Source organism: Mus caroli, chromosome 6 (assembly GCF_900094665.2).
Source record: "Mus caroli chromosome 6, CAROLI_EIJ_v1.1, whole genome shotgun sequence".
Lineage (NCBI taxonomy): Eukaryota > Metazoa > Chordata > Mammalia > Rodentia > Muridae > Mus > Mus caroli.
The window spans coordinates 24,213,688-24,231,701 of record NC_034575.1 but is presented as its reverse complement, the minus strand read 5'-3'; the positions used below and the strand labels follow the sequence as shown (position 1 = coordinate 24,231,701).

The following is an 18,014-nucleotide window of genomic DNA, read 5'->3' as shown; positions in this document are numbered from 1 at the left end:
GAGAGAGAGAGAGAGAGAGAGAGAGAGAGAGAGAGAGAGAGAGAGAGAGAGAGTTGTGTGCACAAGTGTCTGCAGAGGCCAAAAGAGGGCATTGCCATCTCTCCATCTCTGGCTTAAAACACACACACACACACAGACAGAGATAGAGTCAGGCCTATGAGAACCAACTCACACAGGTTTGCTTACTGGATGGGACACACACTTCCGCTTTTAGACTTCTCTAAGTCTAGGAAAAGGCAAAGGTGGCTGAAAAGATGGCCCAGTGGCAGGGGTGGATGCTCTACAGGCATGAATGAGGACCTGAATTCAGATCCCAGGGCCCAGCCTCCTCTCCCACAATCCCCACCTTTCAGCATGTCCCCTCCCACCTTTACAGCTATTCCTTTTGAGTTTTCTTTTTTTTTTTTTTAAAGATTTATTTATTTATTATATGTAAGTACACTGTAGCTGTCTTCAGACACTCCAGAAGAGGGCGCCAGGTCTCGTTGCAGATGGTTGTGAGCCACCATGTGGTTGCTGGGATTTGAACTCTGGACCGTTGGAGGAGCAGTCGGGTGCTCTTACCCACTGAGCCATCTCACCAGCCCCCTTTTGAGTTTTCATAACCCACTGGGTTCTCTTACTGCTGCCTGCTGAGTGCAGATGATCTTATTGGCTTGATCCTGTGCAGGTAACCATGGCAGCAATGAGCTCATGTCCAGGTCATGTCTGGAAGATGCATTTCACAGCACACTCCCCTTGACCCTCTGACTTCTACATTCTTTCTGTTCTCTCTTCTGTAATGGTCCCTGAGCTTTGCCTTGACTGTGTGTGTCTGTGTGTGTGTGTATGTGTGTGTGTGTGTGTGTGTGTATGTGTATGTGTGTGTGTGCGTGTGAGAGAGAGAGAGAGACAGAGAAACAGAGACAGAGAGACAGAGACAGAGAGAGGCAGAGAGAGACAGAGAGACAGACAGAGAGAAAGAGAGACAGACAGAGACAGAGACAGAGAGACACAGAGAGAGAAGCTCCATTCAGAGCTGAACACTTCATAGTCCCTGTTCTCAGCCCATTTGACCAGATGAGCCTCTTCGATAACCGCTTCGCATTGCAGAAGGAAATCTCCTGGGCTAAGGTTGGGAGCAGTGCTAATCTACATGTATAAATATAAATATTTAAAAGGCAGTTTGACAACAAGTACAATTCAGTAAAACAATAGTAATTTTGGCTAGAGCTCATGACCTCTCCAAGTTCTGCGCTTTTAAAAATATTTACAGTACCAGGTATGGATGCCCCTCCTGTGGACCAGGCGTATAATCCAAGCAGGAAGTTACCCCACAACCTCCATGCTGTTATAGTACTGGCGGACACATCTCACCTGGCTTATGGATATTATGGTGTTAGGGTTCACTACTGGATAAAACTGACACTTCTCTGCCCCCACCCCGCCATGGCCTAGAGGCCCCCTGCTGGCACTATATAAGCTAGCCTGTAGAAGTGTTCAGTAAGTTCCAGCTTGATTTCTCTTACACCACAGTGTTCAGCAATAAGGTCTTACCATCTAGTTACGGAGGGCAAGCAGGAGCAGTGGCCGTAGCTTGTGTTGTTTCTGGGACCCCTGGGACCTCCCTGACTGGTAACTTGTATGGAGATATCTCATGCCTGGTACTGGGGTGTTCACTTAATAACCCACATAGTCTTCTAAAAGATCATATTTTTAACTTTCTTTTGAAAATTATGTGTATGAGTGCTTTGCTTGTGTGTGTGTGTGTGTGTATAAACACTGGGTGCATGTCTGGTGCCTGCGGAGGCCAGAAAAGTATGCTGGATCTCCTTGGAATTAGAGTTAGTCAGTTGGAAGCCACCGTGTGGATGTTGGGAGCCAAACCTGGGTCCTATGTAAGAGCAGTGCGTGCTCTTAATCACAGAGCCGTCTTTCTGGCCCTCATGTTTTAATTTGCTGTGATGGCTTGAATGAGAAACGCCCCCCCCCCCCATAGGCTTCTGTATATGAGGAGTACTTGGTCCACCGTTGATGACTGGGGAGGTAATGGGACTTTTAGGATGTAGAGCACTGCTGAAGGAAGTGTGTCATGAGGGGCCAGCTTTAAGAGCTTGTAGCTTTACCCACATCCACTCCTCTCGGCTTTCTATTTGAGGCTGGGTGTGATGATGCTGACGAGAGACTAACTCTTGGTGTCCTTCCCTAACAGTGAACCCAGACTATTGAGGAGAGTTTCATTCTCATCTGCTCTAATGTAAAGGAAGCCTAGTCTAAGAAGCAGCCTAGGGCTGGTGAGATGGCTCAGTGGGTAAGAGCACCCGACTGCTCTTCCGAAGGTCCAGAGTTCAAATCCCAGCAACCACATGGTGGCTCACAACCATCCGTAACGAGATCTGGCGCCCTCTTCTGGAGTGTCTGAAGACAGCTACAGTGTACTTACATATAATGAATAAATAAATCTAACCTGGCTGACTGCAGGTCTACCTACATAAGAAGGCCTCCCTGCAGAGGCCAAACACATAGTAGTGGCTTAGGCATACCCCGGGACCTAAGGCAGGATGCAGTTGCTTCTGTACTGTCCCACAGTGGCTACTTAAAATGCTCCCAAGGGGGCCTCCCTACTCATCCTCTTCCTGTTTTCCCAGGCAGATTCCCAGGTCTCTGGATAGGGACACTCAGTCAGATGAGCATCCTTCACAAAGGGCCAGGTGATATGGGCCAGGTGAGATGCAGAGGAGGGAAGCCAAGGCAGAGGTGGGAATGAGGCATGGCAGCATCTCCAAAGAATATAGGTCAGCATCCTCCAGGCCACGGAAACCAATACTGACCCCAGAGCACCCAGCCTTGCTATCCAGGTTTCTGACCTCAATCTCTTATCCTCTGAAGAACACAATCAATCAGCTTTGGGCTCATGAAAGGTTTAGGTGAGAACTAAGAGATCTCTAATCTGGGACTTTGTCTTTGGGAGGCTTAGGATAGTTCAGAGTCGCAACTGTATCTTTAAAGGAGGGCGCTGTAGGGAAGGGTGATAGCAGAAGAATCCTCTATAAGAGGGACCGGAGGTGGTAGTGAGGACATCCCAAGCGGGAGATGTCGGGAGAGGACGAGTTTTACCTGTTTCAAAATATCTCCTCGGTGGGGCCCTGGGATGGGCCTCAGTACCACCTTGCTCCTGTCTGGGCCTTCCACCTCCAGGCAGCCTTCATGGGATTTGTCTTCTTTGTGGGGACCCCACTCAATGCCACAGTGCTGGTGGCCACACTGCATTACAAAAAGTTGCGACAGCCCCTCAACTACATTCTGGTCAATGTATCCCTCGGGGGCTTCCTCTTCTGCGTCTTCTCTGTCTTCACAGTCTTCATCGCCAGCTGTCACGGATACTTCCTCTTTGGTCGCCATGTTTGTGCTCTGGAGGCCTTCTTGGGCTCTGTAGCAGGTACTGAAGGCAACCTGGGCTAGAGAGAGGGCCCTTGATTATCCTGAACAGTTGGACCTCTAACAATGGGCTGTATGAGCATTAAAATCCATTCCAAAACTCTCTGGACTTGCTCAATTACACCTATGTTCCACTCCGGGCTCAGGGAGTCTGTCTACCCCATTCTTTTCACATTTGCCACAGGTCTAGTGACAGGATGGTCATTGGCTTTCCTGGCTTTTGAACGCTACGTTGTCATCTGTAAACCCTTCGGCAACATCCGCTTCAACTCCAAGCATGCACTGATGGTGGTCCTGGCTACTTGGACTATTGGTGTCGGGGTGTCCATCCCACCCTTCTTTGGCTGGAGCAGGTGAGAGGATAGGGCAGTGCTCTGATGTGGGACGAGAGATTGGGTATAACCTTTTATTCTTTGCCCTGAGTTGGTAGAGTAAGGAGGAAAGGGGGCAGCTGGAGACATCAATGGTTACTCTGCCGTTATAATTACTGTAGTGTCTTCTTGCATTCTTCCAACTGGAGAAGCCAATCCAGAAGCTAACCCCACTCTTCCAGTTCTCAGAATCAATGTTTGGTCCTTTTCAGGTTCATCCCTGAGGGCCTGCAGTGCTCCTGTGGTCCAGACTGGTACACTGTGGGCACCAAGTATCGAAGCGAGTACTATACCTGGTTCCTCTTCATCTTCTGTTTCATCATTCCTCTTTCCCTCATCTGCTTCTCCTACTCCCAGTTGCTGAGGACTCTCAGAGCTGTGAGTGAGTTTTGAGAGGGGCAGGTAGGAGTAACTCAGGAGGCCCCAGGAGAGACAGTATATGTCTTCCTCAGGACACGTATAGAATATCCGTGGTCAGATAGGAGTACTGGGGAAGGGGGAGTGAAAACGCAGTTACAACTCATTGGTAGAGCACTTACCTAGTAAGGTACTGGGTTCCATCTTCTGCACAAGAAGTAGTGGGCGAAGGAGTAAAAGACCAGAGAGAGGAGGGGGCAAGGATGGGATCTTTTCTAGTGTCAGAGCTGAGGACACCCTTCATGATGCCTCCCTCAAGGGAAAGCCAAACTCAGCCAGGGCTTTGACCCTTGTGCTCAATTCCAGGTGGCAGCTCAGCAGCAAGAGTCTGCTACAACACAAAAGGCTGAACGGGAGGTGAGTCATATGGTGGTGGTGATGGTGGGATCCTTCTGTCTCTGCTACGTGCCCTATGCTGCCCTGGCCATGTACATGGTCAACAATCGGAACCATGGGCTGGACTTACGGCTTGTCACCATCCCTGCCTTCTTTTCCAAGAGCTCCTGTGTCTACAACCCCATCATCTATTGCTTCATGAATAAGCAGGTAAAGCAGTCTATCTACATTCCCACGAGGTTCTGGTCCATTAGACCCTGGTTCTTCCCCTATTGATGTCTTTGTGACTCAGCGCCCTGGCCTCTACACAGGGCTTATAGATGAGGAAAGCCAGAGTAGTCCAAGCAGGCCAGGATGCTCTTGGAAGGCACAACAACCCAGAGTATGGTTCCTAAAATACTGGAACAAGGGGAGGCTAGACCTTGAGCCAGAAAAATCAAATTGAAAGAGTGGGAAGGGATGGGAAATGCCCCCACACACTTCATTTAGCAATGGCAGAAATGGAGCAAAGGGCATTTCACATGCTAGGCAAATATCCATATCACTGAGTTATACATCATTCCTACTCTGTCTGTCTTGGTGAAAAATAACATCAACAGTAACAGATGTCTAGCTTTTTTTTTTTTTTTTCTTTCTTTTTTAAAGATAGGGTCTGAGTAACACTAGCTGTCCTGGAACTCATATGGAAACCAGGCTGTCCTTGAACTCAAGAGATGGGCCTGCCTCCTATCCCGAGTGCTGGGGTCAAAAGATGTGTACCTCCACATAAGTCCAGCCTTCTGCAAACCTTGAATCCAGTCCTTTTAAAGTTTAGCCTGCAGGAGCAAGGAGTTAAAGGTGGAGTTTAGGTAGTCTTCAGGATAAGGATAATAAACACTTCTCTTTCCAGTTCCGGGCTTGCATTCTGGAGATGGTGTGCAGGAAGCCCATGGCAGATGAATCTGACATGTCTGGCTCTCAGAAAACAGAAGTTTCTACTGTCTCTTCTAGCAAAGTTGGCCCTCACTGAGGCCCCTCAGCTGGCCTGCTAGCAGCAAACACAACGCCACATTTAAGTATCTACATCTCCACTAGAATCCTAACCATTAACAGGGGAAAGATGGGGAGTGGTGGCACTCTGGTGAGTCACCTTCATTTTCCTGTTACTCTCTGCCTGTAGCAGGGCCACATGGGCCATTTCAACAGTCACAGTTTCTAAGTGGCACCCTCACCTCTGGAGAACTGTGAGAGAAGGGCTGCGTTTCTAGTGTATGGGTAACACTACCTTTTTTGGTCTTTTTTTTTTTTTTCCCCTCCCTGCTGGGGACCCGAGATGATATATCCAGTATTAGAATAAGCTTGGCATGGGGCAGTGCCAAGAAAAGGCAGCAGACACCGGGCACCTGCAGTGAATCGAAGAGCTTCCTTATGTGGCCTCTCCCAGTTGCTGCAGTCTGGGCTATGGCTGCCACCATCAGAACGGCCCCACCTCATTCATCTGACACAGTTATTCTAGGTGCTCTCCCCTTCATTTGGCTAAATGTATCCATTTAAAGCTATGCGTTGATTAAAGTTAGTGTCTTAATCTCTTGATGTCCTCAAAATGAATTTGCATGTTTCAGTGGCATTTATAAGTCAAGCCCAAGTGCTAAAAACATCTTACTTTATACCCTCCTTACACCTGCTGCTCCTGGAAAAGGAGCACTCGAAATGAAGAAGTGCGTGTTGAGTTATATGCAAGGAATGCTGGGTACTGACATCAGGCACTGGAAGGTAGGAAGGCTGTAGCTGTGAGAAGGAGCCAGAAACCTCAGGAATAGCAAAGGACTAAGTGTGAGGGAGAAACAGAAGTGATAAAGATCACAGAGATGTATATTTATCTTAGTAACCTGAGGGTTAAAGGCTGGAATGCAGTAATTCTTAAAGAGGCCCATTGATAAAGAGCTAGGTAAATGGAGTTGGGCAAATTCCTTTTCTGACATTTTATCACAGTACCCTAAACTACAATTCCATGTCTTTCTTTCTTGGTTCTTTCTTTTTACTGATTTCATGTGCATCAGCGTTCTGCCAGCGTGTGTGACTATGTGAGTGTTGGATCCCCTGACACTGGAGTTACAGACAGTTGTAAGCTGCTATGTGGGTGCTGAAATTGAACCCAGGTCCTGAGGAAGAGCAAACAGTGCTCTTAAATGCTGAGCCATCTCTTCAGCCCCTTCTTGGTTTCTTGAGACAGGGTCTCTCTATGCAGCCTTGGCTGACCTGGAATATAATCACATTTCCAAGAGAATAAAAGACACACAAGCCCCTGATGAATGTAAACAGTTTTATTCAGAAACAGATAGGTACCTGTTTGCATTACAGAATATAAAACTTGGTTTACACTCTATAAAAAAAAGAACCAATACTCAAATTCAAGAGAGCTTAGCATTCACAGGTAACACTCCATAGACACGAGACCACTGGTCACTGCCTCAGACTTGATTTAAACCAGAAACCCACACCCAAACCCCAACACCATGCAGGGCTCATAGACATTAGAGCACAGTTTTTGCTGCTGAGTAAAAAGGTCCAGAAGATGCCGTCCTAGCAGACTCAGCTTGCTGGATAAGTGTGTGACTTTCACGCTAGCATTAGGCTCTGTGCACCTAATGAGCTGTAATGCCCTCTTGCCACACAGTGTGTGACATGCCCTTTCTAAGCCAGGGTTGGTGGCATTCATTATCTCTGGTCTCCTTAACAATACAGTTGAGGACCTGGAAGGCAGTGATGTTCATTACTCCTATCCTGGGGTTAAAAACTTAAGAGTGTATCTGCTATCAAGAGCTCGATGCAATGGCTAAGGTAAAGTCACACTGGGCTTTTACCACACCAGGCCGCCCACCTCAACTGGACTGTGGAAGACCAAAGGGAAGTCTAGGTTCAGATATGGCATCACCCAGCACCACCTGAATGTATTGTTCAGAGATACAGGAAGTAATAAAGATTATACAGATGTGTATTCATCTTAGTAACCTGAGGGTTAAAGGCTTGGGATACAATAACTCTTAAGAGGCCCATCAACTCGAGACCAAAACATAGCTGAATGGACTTGGCAACAGATGATGATTATTATTTTTAATAAGGATGGCAACATGATGATCTACAACCCTCCTAGCTACCCCACCTTTTTGTGTCAGAGAGAAAGGGAGATGAGAAAACGGGGTGTATGGGTTAACATCAGGAAGGGTGAGCAGTGGTCCTCAAACCAAAGAGCCCCCTCTGTACATCCTTCCATCCTTGAGGCAAAGCTCGAGCCCTGGTGACCAGAGGCCCGGGAGACGAGTGGTTTGCCTTCTGAGGTATGAGGATCCCTGCTCCCATCAGCAGCGCGAGGTTAGGAACCGGCCCACAAGGTAAGAACACTGCAGGCTAGCGTGTAACTAATACTGCATTTAGCTCCTGTTCTCAAGAGAAAAGGGGGAACCCACTGTATCAGGAAGTTCATGCTTTCATGGAAGGTGCCCAAATTGTTTATCTTAGTCCAATTCCCAGTCAGTGATCATTTTTCCTGTTAAAGGCACTTTCAATGTCATGATTGGAAAAGAATCAACTTTAACTGCAGTAAAACCAAGGTTAATTCTTAGAAAGGGGCTGGATGGGGCCTTACAGTGATTTCAAGTAAGAGTAAGATGCATGCCCTGCATACACTTTGTTCTTCTTGTTTTCCAGCTGTTTCTAGTTGGAAACAGCTCTATAAAGAGCTAGAAATAGCCCCGTGAAGACATCATACACACTACTTGGTTGATTTTTCAAGACACTGGCCCTAATTCTTCCTTGCACAGCTGTGTCTGACAAAATTAGAAAACAGCTAGTCCTAAAGGGGAAAAGAATGACATCGAGTTGTGTCAAGCTGTCTTACAGCACAGGACTCTATCCTTGCCCAGACAATGGCAGGCTCGGTGGCTGGGCCTATGACAACCGAGCAGCTACTCGTGCAATGAGACTTTTCAACAGGCAAGAGAAAGCATTCTCTCTCTAAGCATCGATCCTGATGCACATGGTTTTCCTTTTGCTTTTTCTCTCCTGAACATTTCTTATTGATCTCAGGCTTTAAAAAAATTAGTTAAGTGAGAATTATAAAAACTATGGTAAAGGACTGAGAACGTGTAAATGCTAACGTCTGCCTACAAGTGTGGGTGGAGGACCTCGATCCTTCATAGTATAGCCCCAACTAGAGAACAATACAAAAATAAACACACCATGTTATACATTATACAAAGTGGAAACCTACAGACACAAGTGTACTAATCAGAGTTGTTCCTCGGAAGCTCGGGTTCCCTCCAGCCCCTCAGAGGGAGGAGGAGTGGGGACGGGTGATTTCACTATCTCAATATGCCTTTTCACGTCTTAAAAAGTTTGTAATAACAGTCTCAGTAGCGCAAACAATTTTATGTGAAACCAGAGCTGTAAAAATAAATTACTTTTGAAGAAATGTAGGCTCTTCTGTCTGCAGCTCAGAACTCATCATGTCGTACTAAGGCCTCCCCGAAATCTGTGGCCTGGCTGCCCACAAATAAATCATACTTGTCGACAATCTCCTCCTTGGTGAGCTTGCCATCCTGAAACCAGAGTGAACAGTGAATTGAGGCCATATACTTGCCATTCCAGATTCACAAAGACTGCTATAAAATAGTAGAGACTGTAATAACTTAAGGTTTTAGTTCCCTCTATGTGTGTAAACATGCTATCCCCTATCCCTTCTACACACACACACACACACACACACACACACACACACACACACACACACACGCCATCAAGGAAGTCATTAGTGAGCTGAGGATATGGTTCTGTGTAAAGTGTTTGCCTTACAAGACTGAGGTCCTGGATTTGACCCCTGAACTTGTAAAGACAGAAGGAAGGATTGTTCAAAACCAGCTTGGGCTACAGAGGGAGATTCTATCTCAAAGGAAAAGAAAAAAAAAAGCCAAAAGTGAAATGGCAGGCCAAATGTACTCAACAACTTGAGGACAGAGTTGCGGATTTGCTCTCTTTGAAGGCACCTGTGGGGCAGCTGCTAGGTATGGGTGGGAAATGGCCACTAGCACTGGGCTCATACTTCAGGGAGCCCAATAATAATTACACCTTGTAATACCAAGGTGTAGCAGGAACAGTGAATTCTCCAGGGCCAAACCTTATCTCCCCTCCACTGTAACTAGATGAGCCACACCCAGAGAAGGCTCAGTTGCTCCTCTCAGTCAGCACCAAGACTCTTCAGAGAAGACTGCTCACTCCTCACAATTCAGGGTCTGACAGCTGGCTGCTGAAGTGATGCTGAGCAAGAACTCAGAACTGATCCACCCTTTAAAAAGGTTCTAAGAAACAGCACCTGAAGCTTAAAGAATGTTCAAAACAGCAAAAATTCTGGTCTTCAATATGCAGCTCTCTGGAAAGGTGACAGAGCTTAGTGAAGATTTGATGACCTAAGCACTTCACACAATTTTCAATTTTAACAGAGTCCAGCAAAAAGCCAGCTTATAACCCCATGAAAAGGGCATAAATGTTTTTTTTTGTTTTTTTTGTTTTTTTTTTTGTTTTTTTTTTTGGTTTTTTCGAGACAGGGTTTCTCTGTATAGTCCTGGCTGTCCTGGAACTCACTTTGTAGACCAGGCTGGCCTCAAACTCAGAAATCCGCCTGCCTCTGCCTCCCGAGTGCTGGGATTAAAGGCGTGCGCCACCACGCCCGGCGGCATAAATGTTAAGAATCTATTTGCTGCTGGGAGTGGTGGCACACACCTTTCATCTCAGCATTGAAGAGCCACAGGCAAGTGAGTGGAGGCGAGGCTGGTTTACACTGAGTTTCAGGACAGCAGCAAGGGCTTTATATTGAGAGTCTCAGTCAGTCAGTCAGTCTGTCTGCCTGTCTTGTTCTAAAATATTATATACATGTGTGTGTGTATTTGATGTAAGATGGCACTAAAGACTGAGCCTGTAGTAGGTAAAAGAATGCAGGAAATAACATTTTTTAAAAAGAAAATCTCCTGGGGATTCGACCCTTAGAGATGATGTGCTCTGGGTCAGACTTTCTATATCAATGCTCTCTGCTGAAGTTCAGGGTTCTCCAACACTGCCAACACTATGAGCACAGAGCAAAAGATTTCCAAAATGAGGCCAGACAGTTAGTGCTACCCGTAGACTTCTGGTCATTAAATCTAGGTCCTTGCAGACATACAGTAATTAAGACTCTAAAAATACTCTGTATATTTTAATGAAATCTGTTGAAGGCAACCCCCTAGAAAAGCCTTTGGACGCTGCTAGACTGCTTGGGCCTGGAACAACTCACCTTGTTTTGGTCTGACTCATAGACTAGATGCCTGGCTTCTGCCTCTGCATGGTCATAGTCTGAGGGGAGGATCCAGTCTTTGGTCTCTTCCTTGTCCATCTTCCCATCCCGGTTCTTATCTCGAAACTCCACGAACTGTTCTCGCTCTGTCTTCACCCACTCTGGCTCATCAGCATTCCCATCGTGACTGTACATGTCACCTGTGCACAGAGACACACAACAGAGGAATCAGGTTTGGTCCAAAGGCTGCCTCTGTCAATCTGGCTTAGTCCTTCTTGGCACCCGGTAGCAGCCAGAGTTTTCTCAGGCCAGAGAGGCTTTAGAAAGCAAGGTGTGTTTCCTGTTCATCTTTCAACAATAGTCTTCCCAGCTGCTGACTGAGTGACAGGAAAGCAGAGCCTGTACCTCTGCATTCCTGGTGGTGAAGCTGAGCACGTTGAGAGGCTGAGGCAGGGTTCAGAGCTAGCTTGGGCTACATGAGAACTTGTCTCCAAATAAAAAGTAATTAAGTTGACGGGTACCAAGTAAGAGTTCCTTTCTTACTGCACTGCATCTCACCCCAGTGACTAAGCACACTGGAGCACTGGTTTAAGGAGGCAGGAAACTGCACTTACCAACCAGCGCCTACCTAAGTGCACTAAGCCAGTGGCCTTCATCAGGACAACCAGAGAGAACACCCCAGAGTACACTGAGAAGGGACAAGCGTCCAAGAATCCAATCCCTGATTCTCAACTTCAGCACTCTTACAGTGTGGCATGGCTTCTACTCGGTTTCCCTTCTTAGAATATCCATCCCCCTTCTTCACTTGTAATGAAACCTAATAGAGTATAAGAAGCTCTAGAGATGATTAAAAACAGTGGCGTTGGTCTTTAGAAGGCAGACAGGCAGGAAAATTGTTAACAAAAACTTTCACATGTCAAGAGACTTCTAATTTTTTGTGTGTAAATAAAACAAAAACAGTCTAAATTTTAGCTATGAGATCATTAAAAACAATTTTGGTGATGAATTACATCATAAATTTTGGCACATAACTAAAGACACTAGGAGAACAAAGCATGGCTGCCACACATCTCCACTCTACAGACAGGGCTTCTGTGGTTTCTCTTATTTTAATTGTGTGTGTGCGCCTGCATGTGTGGGACAGCAGGCGCCTACAGAGTTCAGAAGGCAGTGTCTGATGCCCTGGAGCTAGAGTTTCAGTGGTAGTTTGGTAGTGAGCTATCTGAAGTTGGTGCTGGGAACCAATTTTGGATCCTCTGTGAGAGCAGCTTTAACCCTGAGCCCTCGCTTCAGGGTAAGCACATAGAATGCTATTTACAAATAGAAAGCTAGCTGGAAAAAATTAACAGATGTATTTTTGGTTTTTTTATGGTGACATGTGTACAGTAGTGCTATTTTGTTCCATTGGTTATGAGGCAGGGTTTTAGTCTAGAAAGGCCTTAAACTGGAGACATTCCTCCTGCCTCACTCTGTATTAACAATTTAATTTGATCTGTCAGACATTTAAAACACTAAGCTTAACTCTGAAAAACAATATTTTAATTTAGATACACGATAAACTTGCAAGTAATTATGTCAGAACAATTAAAGCTTCCAATATAAAACAAATCAAGAAAAGCCACAAATATGTTTGTGAAAAGTAAAAATAAATAAAATCCAAATAGTAGAGAATAGATTATATTTTCATTTTCTCAAGACAACACTATTTCTGTCTATATTTTGACTGGTAAACAGAATGAACATCCCTACAAAATTAAACAAAAATCAACTGCAATCAAGGGATGGTTAAATGTTGCCAACCAAATATTAGCATTTGAAATTATATATAGAGGGGGCTGGAGAGATGGCTCAGTGGTTAGGAGCACTGACTGCTCTTCTATAAGTCCTCAGTTCAAATCCCACCAACTACAGTGGCTCTTAACCATCTGTAATGAGATCTGACACCTTCTTCTGGTGTGTCTGAAGACAGCTACAGTGTACTTACATATAATAAATAAATCTTAAAAAAACAAAAAACAAAACAAAGAATGACATAGGGCTGGACTAGAGCTGAGTGGCAGAGACCCTACCTAACGAGTCAAAGCCCTGGGCCTGACCTCCAGTACCTAACACACACACATCAACAAAAATAAATGTGTTTCCAGTTTAATGAAGGAAAAATATGTATATATTTTACATACTTGCCTTTATGCACGCATCTATAACTCAAAGTACTATTCTCCCTTTAACAACTAATGAATGCAAAAATAACAGCTGGATGTGATGATGCACATCTTTAATAAGATGGCAGGAGGCAGAGGCATGTTGAGATCTCAGTTTGAGGTCAGCCTGGTCTACATAGCGAGTCTACATAGTGAGTCTGGGGACAGCCAGAGCTGCATAGTGGCACCCTGCCTCAAAACCCAGCCATTAACACTTACTGAGCGCTCACGTATGCAGGCATTGAGACCAGCATCCTACTTACCACTTTTGTTTTCACTATGAAAACTTTCCTACAGAAGTAGGAAAGAAAGTTCACAGACCCACCACTTAGCCATCATCAACTCAATAGCTGCCAGTTTCTGCCATATGTTCGTGTGACACCCTCGCCCCAATGAATTATTTTAGGGCAAATTCTAACCACATATCTCCATGTCCTTTTGAATATAGCTTTACAAATGAAGGGCATTTCTTACATAACCATGATGCTATTACCACAGTTTATAAAGCCAATCCTGTGCATCATCTAATATCCATTCCAGGTTTAAACTTCTGAATTACCTTTTAAGAGCTGGTGTATTTCAACCTCACAGAATCCTCCTGCCTCAGCCTAAGTGTTGTGATAACAAGCAGGGGCTGCCACACCCACTTTGTAATATTTATTTATTTAATATATGAGTATGCTGTAGCTGTCTTCAGACACCCTAGAAGAGGTCATCAGTTCTCACTACAGATGGTTGTGAGCCACCATGTGGTTGCTGGGAATTGAACTCAGAACCACTGGAAGAGCAGTCAGTGCTGTTAACTGATGAGTCATCTCTCCAGCCTCACTTTATTAGTTTTTTAGAAGTCGAATTAAATATTTTACAGACAACTTTAAAATATGTAAGTGAATGGTATTTGCTGAGATTTCTTTTAGATCTGGGATAGTAGTGCTGTCTCAATGTCCCAAAGAATAAAAACAAAAACAGAAGCTAAACTATATCATATAAGTCCATTTTAAAGGTATATGAGGAAAGATATCAAAAAAATATTTTAGCTTATTCTAAAAGTATTCAATCTACCAGATAAGACTAAGGAATGAATTTGTTGGTTCAGACTATCTTCAAAAAGTCTTGAAATATAAACATACTATGGAGCTATATAATGTACTGCTTACAGATAAGATGGGAAGGTGACTCAGATCTGGGCCAAATAAGAAAGGGAGTAAAGGGGACCGGACAGATATCTCTTCACCTTTCTAACAGGGCAGAAACCGGTGCATGTGTACAAGCTGGAAGACACTGTTGGGGAGAAAATATGGGTCTATAAACCCCAGTACCTGCTGCACAAGCTTGCAATAGTTACTGACTTGCAAAAGAAAACCACACACATTTTTGGTAGTTTTACAGGTTGGCAATATAATTTCTCTGGCCCTTGAATCTGGAGGATGCAGAAGAAAACCTGTATCTGCTTATCTGGCCCCAGTGCTTGGCAAGTAACTGTGATAAGCCTGAATTTCTCTGCTTTAGAAGTTTCAAATGGCAACAATTTTGTTTTTGGCAACAAAATGCCAAAGCCAAGAATAAAAAGATAAAGTACTTAGAAGTAGACAATGTGGTAAACATCAACTTGGGTTAAGAACACAAGAGCCTGTCATGGAGACTCTCCGGCTCTCCCCGGCCACCCTGCTTCTCCAGCAGGGAGTGACACTGCTCAGCATTCACGACGGCAACAGATGTAAGCACAGGACTCTCTTTCAGGCTTAATAGTTAATACCCGAGATGATGATCAGACATTGACAAACAAAAGCAGAAAGTTCATGAGAAAAGCTACTGTCCAATGTAGAGTGCAACAGAACCAAGAATCCAGAATAAATCTATATATCCATAGCCACAAGGTTTTCAATAAAGGATAACCTCTTCAGCAAATGGTACTTAAAAAGCTGGGTGTCCATCTATAGAAGACCAAATAGATCAGATAGAAAGCCCTAAACTGTAAGATCAGTAGAGTAACAGGAGGCACTTCATCAACACAGGCAACTAAGTGTGTTGAAATCATACAAACTACAAAGTTTCTGCTCAGTAAAGGAGGCAATCAATAGAGAGAAGAGACAACCAGCAGGACGGGAGACAGTGGCCACAAACTACTCAGCTGATAAGGGATTAAAACTAGGAACAGACTAGAACAATTCAAACGGTTAGGAATTCGTGGCTAGCCCCTGTTCTCAATATACCAAAAGATGTGTATTAGAAAAAAAAAAGTATGCTTCAAAATAGAATGCCACTTGTAACAAAATAATTATAAAGCAATTTTAATTAAGGATAATACAAACAAGTAACCAGGGAGTAGACATGATTATGATACATTGTAGAGATAAAATTTCAAAAAATAAAAAAACATTTCAATCTCCTCTCAAGTTTCATTTGTAACCCTCATCTCCTGCTCCCTTAAGTGACAACTAAAACAGAAAATGGCCAAAATAAATACCCTAATAAAATGGAAACTTCTCAGAGGACTCAGAAAATGTGCACAACACAGTGAGCAGGCTGCTGGGTGGTCATCCATCCTCTCGGCCTTTCTGTTTCTTGTATTCAGTGGCCTTGGACTCCTCCTCTTCTTGCAGCTCCTGACAAATGCATCACCACGCATTTGGCTTTCCCATCAGTCTATCTGATAGACTTTCTTTCTAAATTATTTAAAACTATGTGTGTATATATGCATCTGTGCATACTTGTAAGGTGTGTGCATGTATAAGTGCAGGCGGCTATGGAGGCCAGAAGGCATCAGATTCTCTGGAGTGGGAGTTAGAGGCAGTTACGAGACACCCAGTATGGGTGCTGGAAATCAAACTCAGGACCTCTGGTTAAAACTGAGATGAACTAATCTAAAATATCCAGCTCAAGTTATACTATTTGCCACATCAGTCTATCTGAACCATGTGTTAAGAGTTGACCCATAGCCGGGCGTGGTGGCGCACGCCTTTAATCCCAGCCCTCGGGAGGCAGAGGCAGGCGGATTTCTGAGTTTGAGGCCAGCCTGGTCTACAAAGTGAGTTCCAGGACAGCCAGGGCTTTACAGAGAAACCCTGTCCCGAAAAACCATTAAAAAAAAAAAAGTTGACCCATGAGGTAAACCATTTCTATTGATGATTACAACTTCCAAAGCATTTTGGTATTTAAGGACACTAGAAACAGGAGACTTACCAATGTACTCCTCTAGATCAATGAAACCATCAGCATTCTTGTCTATATCCTCCATGGTTTCCTAAGTAGAAAGAACAAGAAGTTTTTAATTGAACTGCCCAGAAGACAGTATGGTGTGTATGATTAAAACCAGAGAAGACAACAAACCCCTGTAATCCCAGACTTTGGGGAGGTCAGAGACAGGAGGTTCAAAGAGGACCAGTGCTCATTCCCAGCTGCAGGTAAACCAGCCTACACTGCAGCCAAAAATGCACACAAAAACAAAAATCAAAGGAAGGAAGAAATGAAGGAAAGGAGGGAGGGAAACCCATATTCTTCTAGTTAGAAAATAGGTAGATACTAGCAATTTCTTTTACTTCTACCTATAACAGCTGAGTCCTTTGGAGGACAGTACCAAATGGCAAAGACTGTGGCCCTAGTCATGCTGAACTCTTGCTAATGAGGGAGATGACTCTGCCTTCTGGGAGAACTCCCGAGTGTCGTGTCCTTACTTGGCCTCTGAACACCAATCACAGGGTATTTGGAACAAGATTTCCTCGAATTTTTAACTTTATGACATAGCAATGAAGTGGAAAAATACATTATTTGATAGACAGTGTTATGATAAACCTAGGGCACTGAAGAAAAGCAGCAATGCTCCTTAGCTTCAGTGTGCGGCCACTGCACAGCCAGGCACGGTAAGCACTGCAAGCACAGAGCAGAGTAAGCGCATCGGCACAGGAGGAGAAGCTGGGCTGCAGCCATAGCTGCTGGGACCCTTGCCCCGCCCACCTGGACGACTATGTCTTTCATGTAGTCATATTCCTCAGGGTGCAGGAAAGCTGTAAACTCTTCCTTTGTGGCAATTAGGTCTCCATCCTTGTCTGCCATTTTAAACCTCCGCTCATCTCTAACCATCATCTGTTTATAATTAAATCCATCATCAGGATCTGGATCATCTAGAAAACAAAAATTATGTAAAATCTTAAAAAACTTCCAGAAAACACAAAAAAGTAAAGGGAACAGACAGATCTCAAAAACGATAAATCAAACAATGAATATCCAGGTGAAGTTAAACCAAGCATGAAGAAATGGTGTTTGATTTCAGAAGCAGCAGTTGAAAGACGCTTTGTTTTGAACTAAAGCTTCGGTGATCACACCTTCAAATCAGGTCCAAGCTGAAGGTAAAGGGCTGCCACTCAACACGGAACTGGCTCCTGACTACCTAACCCAGAATGCGCCGTCTCAGCACTACTGGTGCTAAGGTCAGTAGAAGACTGGAATGTCTTGCGTCTATCTGGGAGGCAGTGGAGACTCTAAGTTACATTGTCTGGGTGTGAATTAGCACTTCTAGCTGTATGGCCTTGGACAAGGGGCATTTTTTCTTTCTTTTTTGATTACTTTATGTGCATGAGTGTTTTGCCTGCAAAACACTGCATCATGTATGTGCCTACTGCTTGCAGGTCAGAAAAGGACATCAGAGCTCCTTTTCTTAAGTGCCTTAGGCTTATAATCTGGAGTTACAAATGGCTGTGAGTCACCACGGGGTTGTTGGGAATTGAACCCAGAGCAACAAGTGCTCTTAATTGCCTAGCCAACTCTCCAGTTCTTGGGCAAGAAACTTAACTGTATTTCAGTCTCCTCATCTGTAAAATGAGATTTCACCTGCCTTACTGGTGGTTATAAAAACTTTAAATAAGAAACAAAAAACTGAGCTGGGCGTGGTGGCGCACGCCTTTAATCCCAGCACTCGGGAGGCAGAGGCAGGCGGATTTCTGAGTTCGAGGCCAGCCTGGTCTACAGAGTGAG

The 18,014-nt window shown here is 44.5% G+C and overlaps 2 protein-coding genes across 4 annotated transcripts in view; one reads left to right on the top strand and one right to left on the bottom strand.

Moving 5' to 3' along the window:
• The first annotated feature begins 2,974 nt into the window (after positions 1–2,974).
• Opn1sw (opsin 1, short wave sensitive) lies at positions 2,975–6,825 on the top strand. Of its 2 annotated transcripts, none has more exons than XM_021164739.1 (5): positions 2,975–3,418; positions 3,602–3,770; positions 4,001–4,166; positions 4,512–4,751; positions 5,431–6,825. In XM_021164739.1, the coding sequence occupies exons 1-5, from the start codon at positions 3,073–3,075 to the stop codon at positions 5,548–5,550; spliced, it is 1,041 nt and encodes a 346-aa protein (XP_021020398.1). In that variant the 5' UTR covers positions 2,975–3,072; the 3' UTR covers positions 5,551–6,825. The 2 variants fall into 2 exon arrangements, with proteins under 2 accessions (XP_021020398.1, XP_021020399.1); XM_021164740.1 differs by having other exon boundaries at positions 3,064–3,418; positions 4,512–4,562; positions 5,431–6,105.
• Positions 6,826–6,829: 4 nt separating this feature from the next.
• The window catches only part of Calu (calumenin), a 28,274-nt gene continuing 17,089 nt past the window's right edge, over positions 6,830–18,014 (bottom strand). For both annotated transcript variants that reach the window (XM_021164741.1, XM_021164742.1), the window contains exons 4-7: positions 16,998–17,164; positions 16,227–16,287; positions 10,843–11,042; positions 6,830–9,118 (exon numbers count right to left, since the gene is read on the bottom strand). In XM_021164741.1, coding sequence (XP_021020400.1) covers positions 9,014–9,118; positions 10,843–11,042; positions 16,227–16,287; positions 16,998–17,164 — 533 coding nt within the window. In that variant the 3' untranslated portion in view covers positions 6,830–9,013. The remainder of the gene's footprint in view (positions 9,119–10,842; positions 11,043–16,226; positions 16,288–16,997; positions 17,165–18,014) is intronic.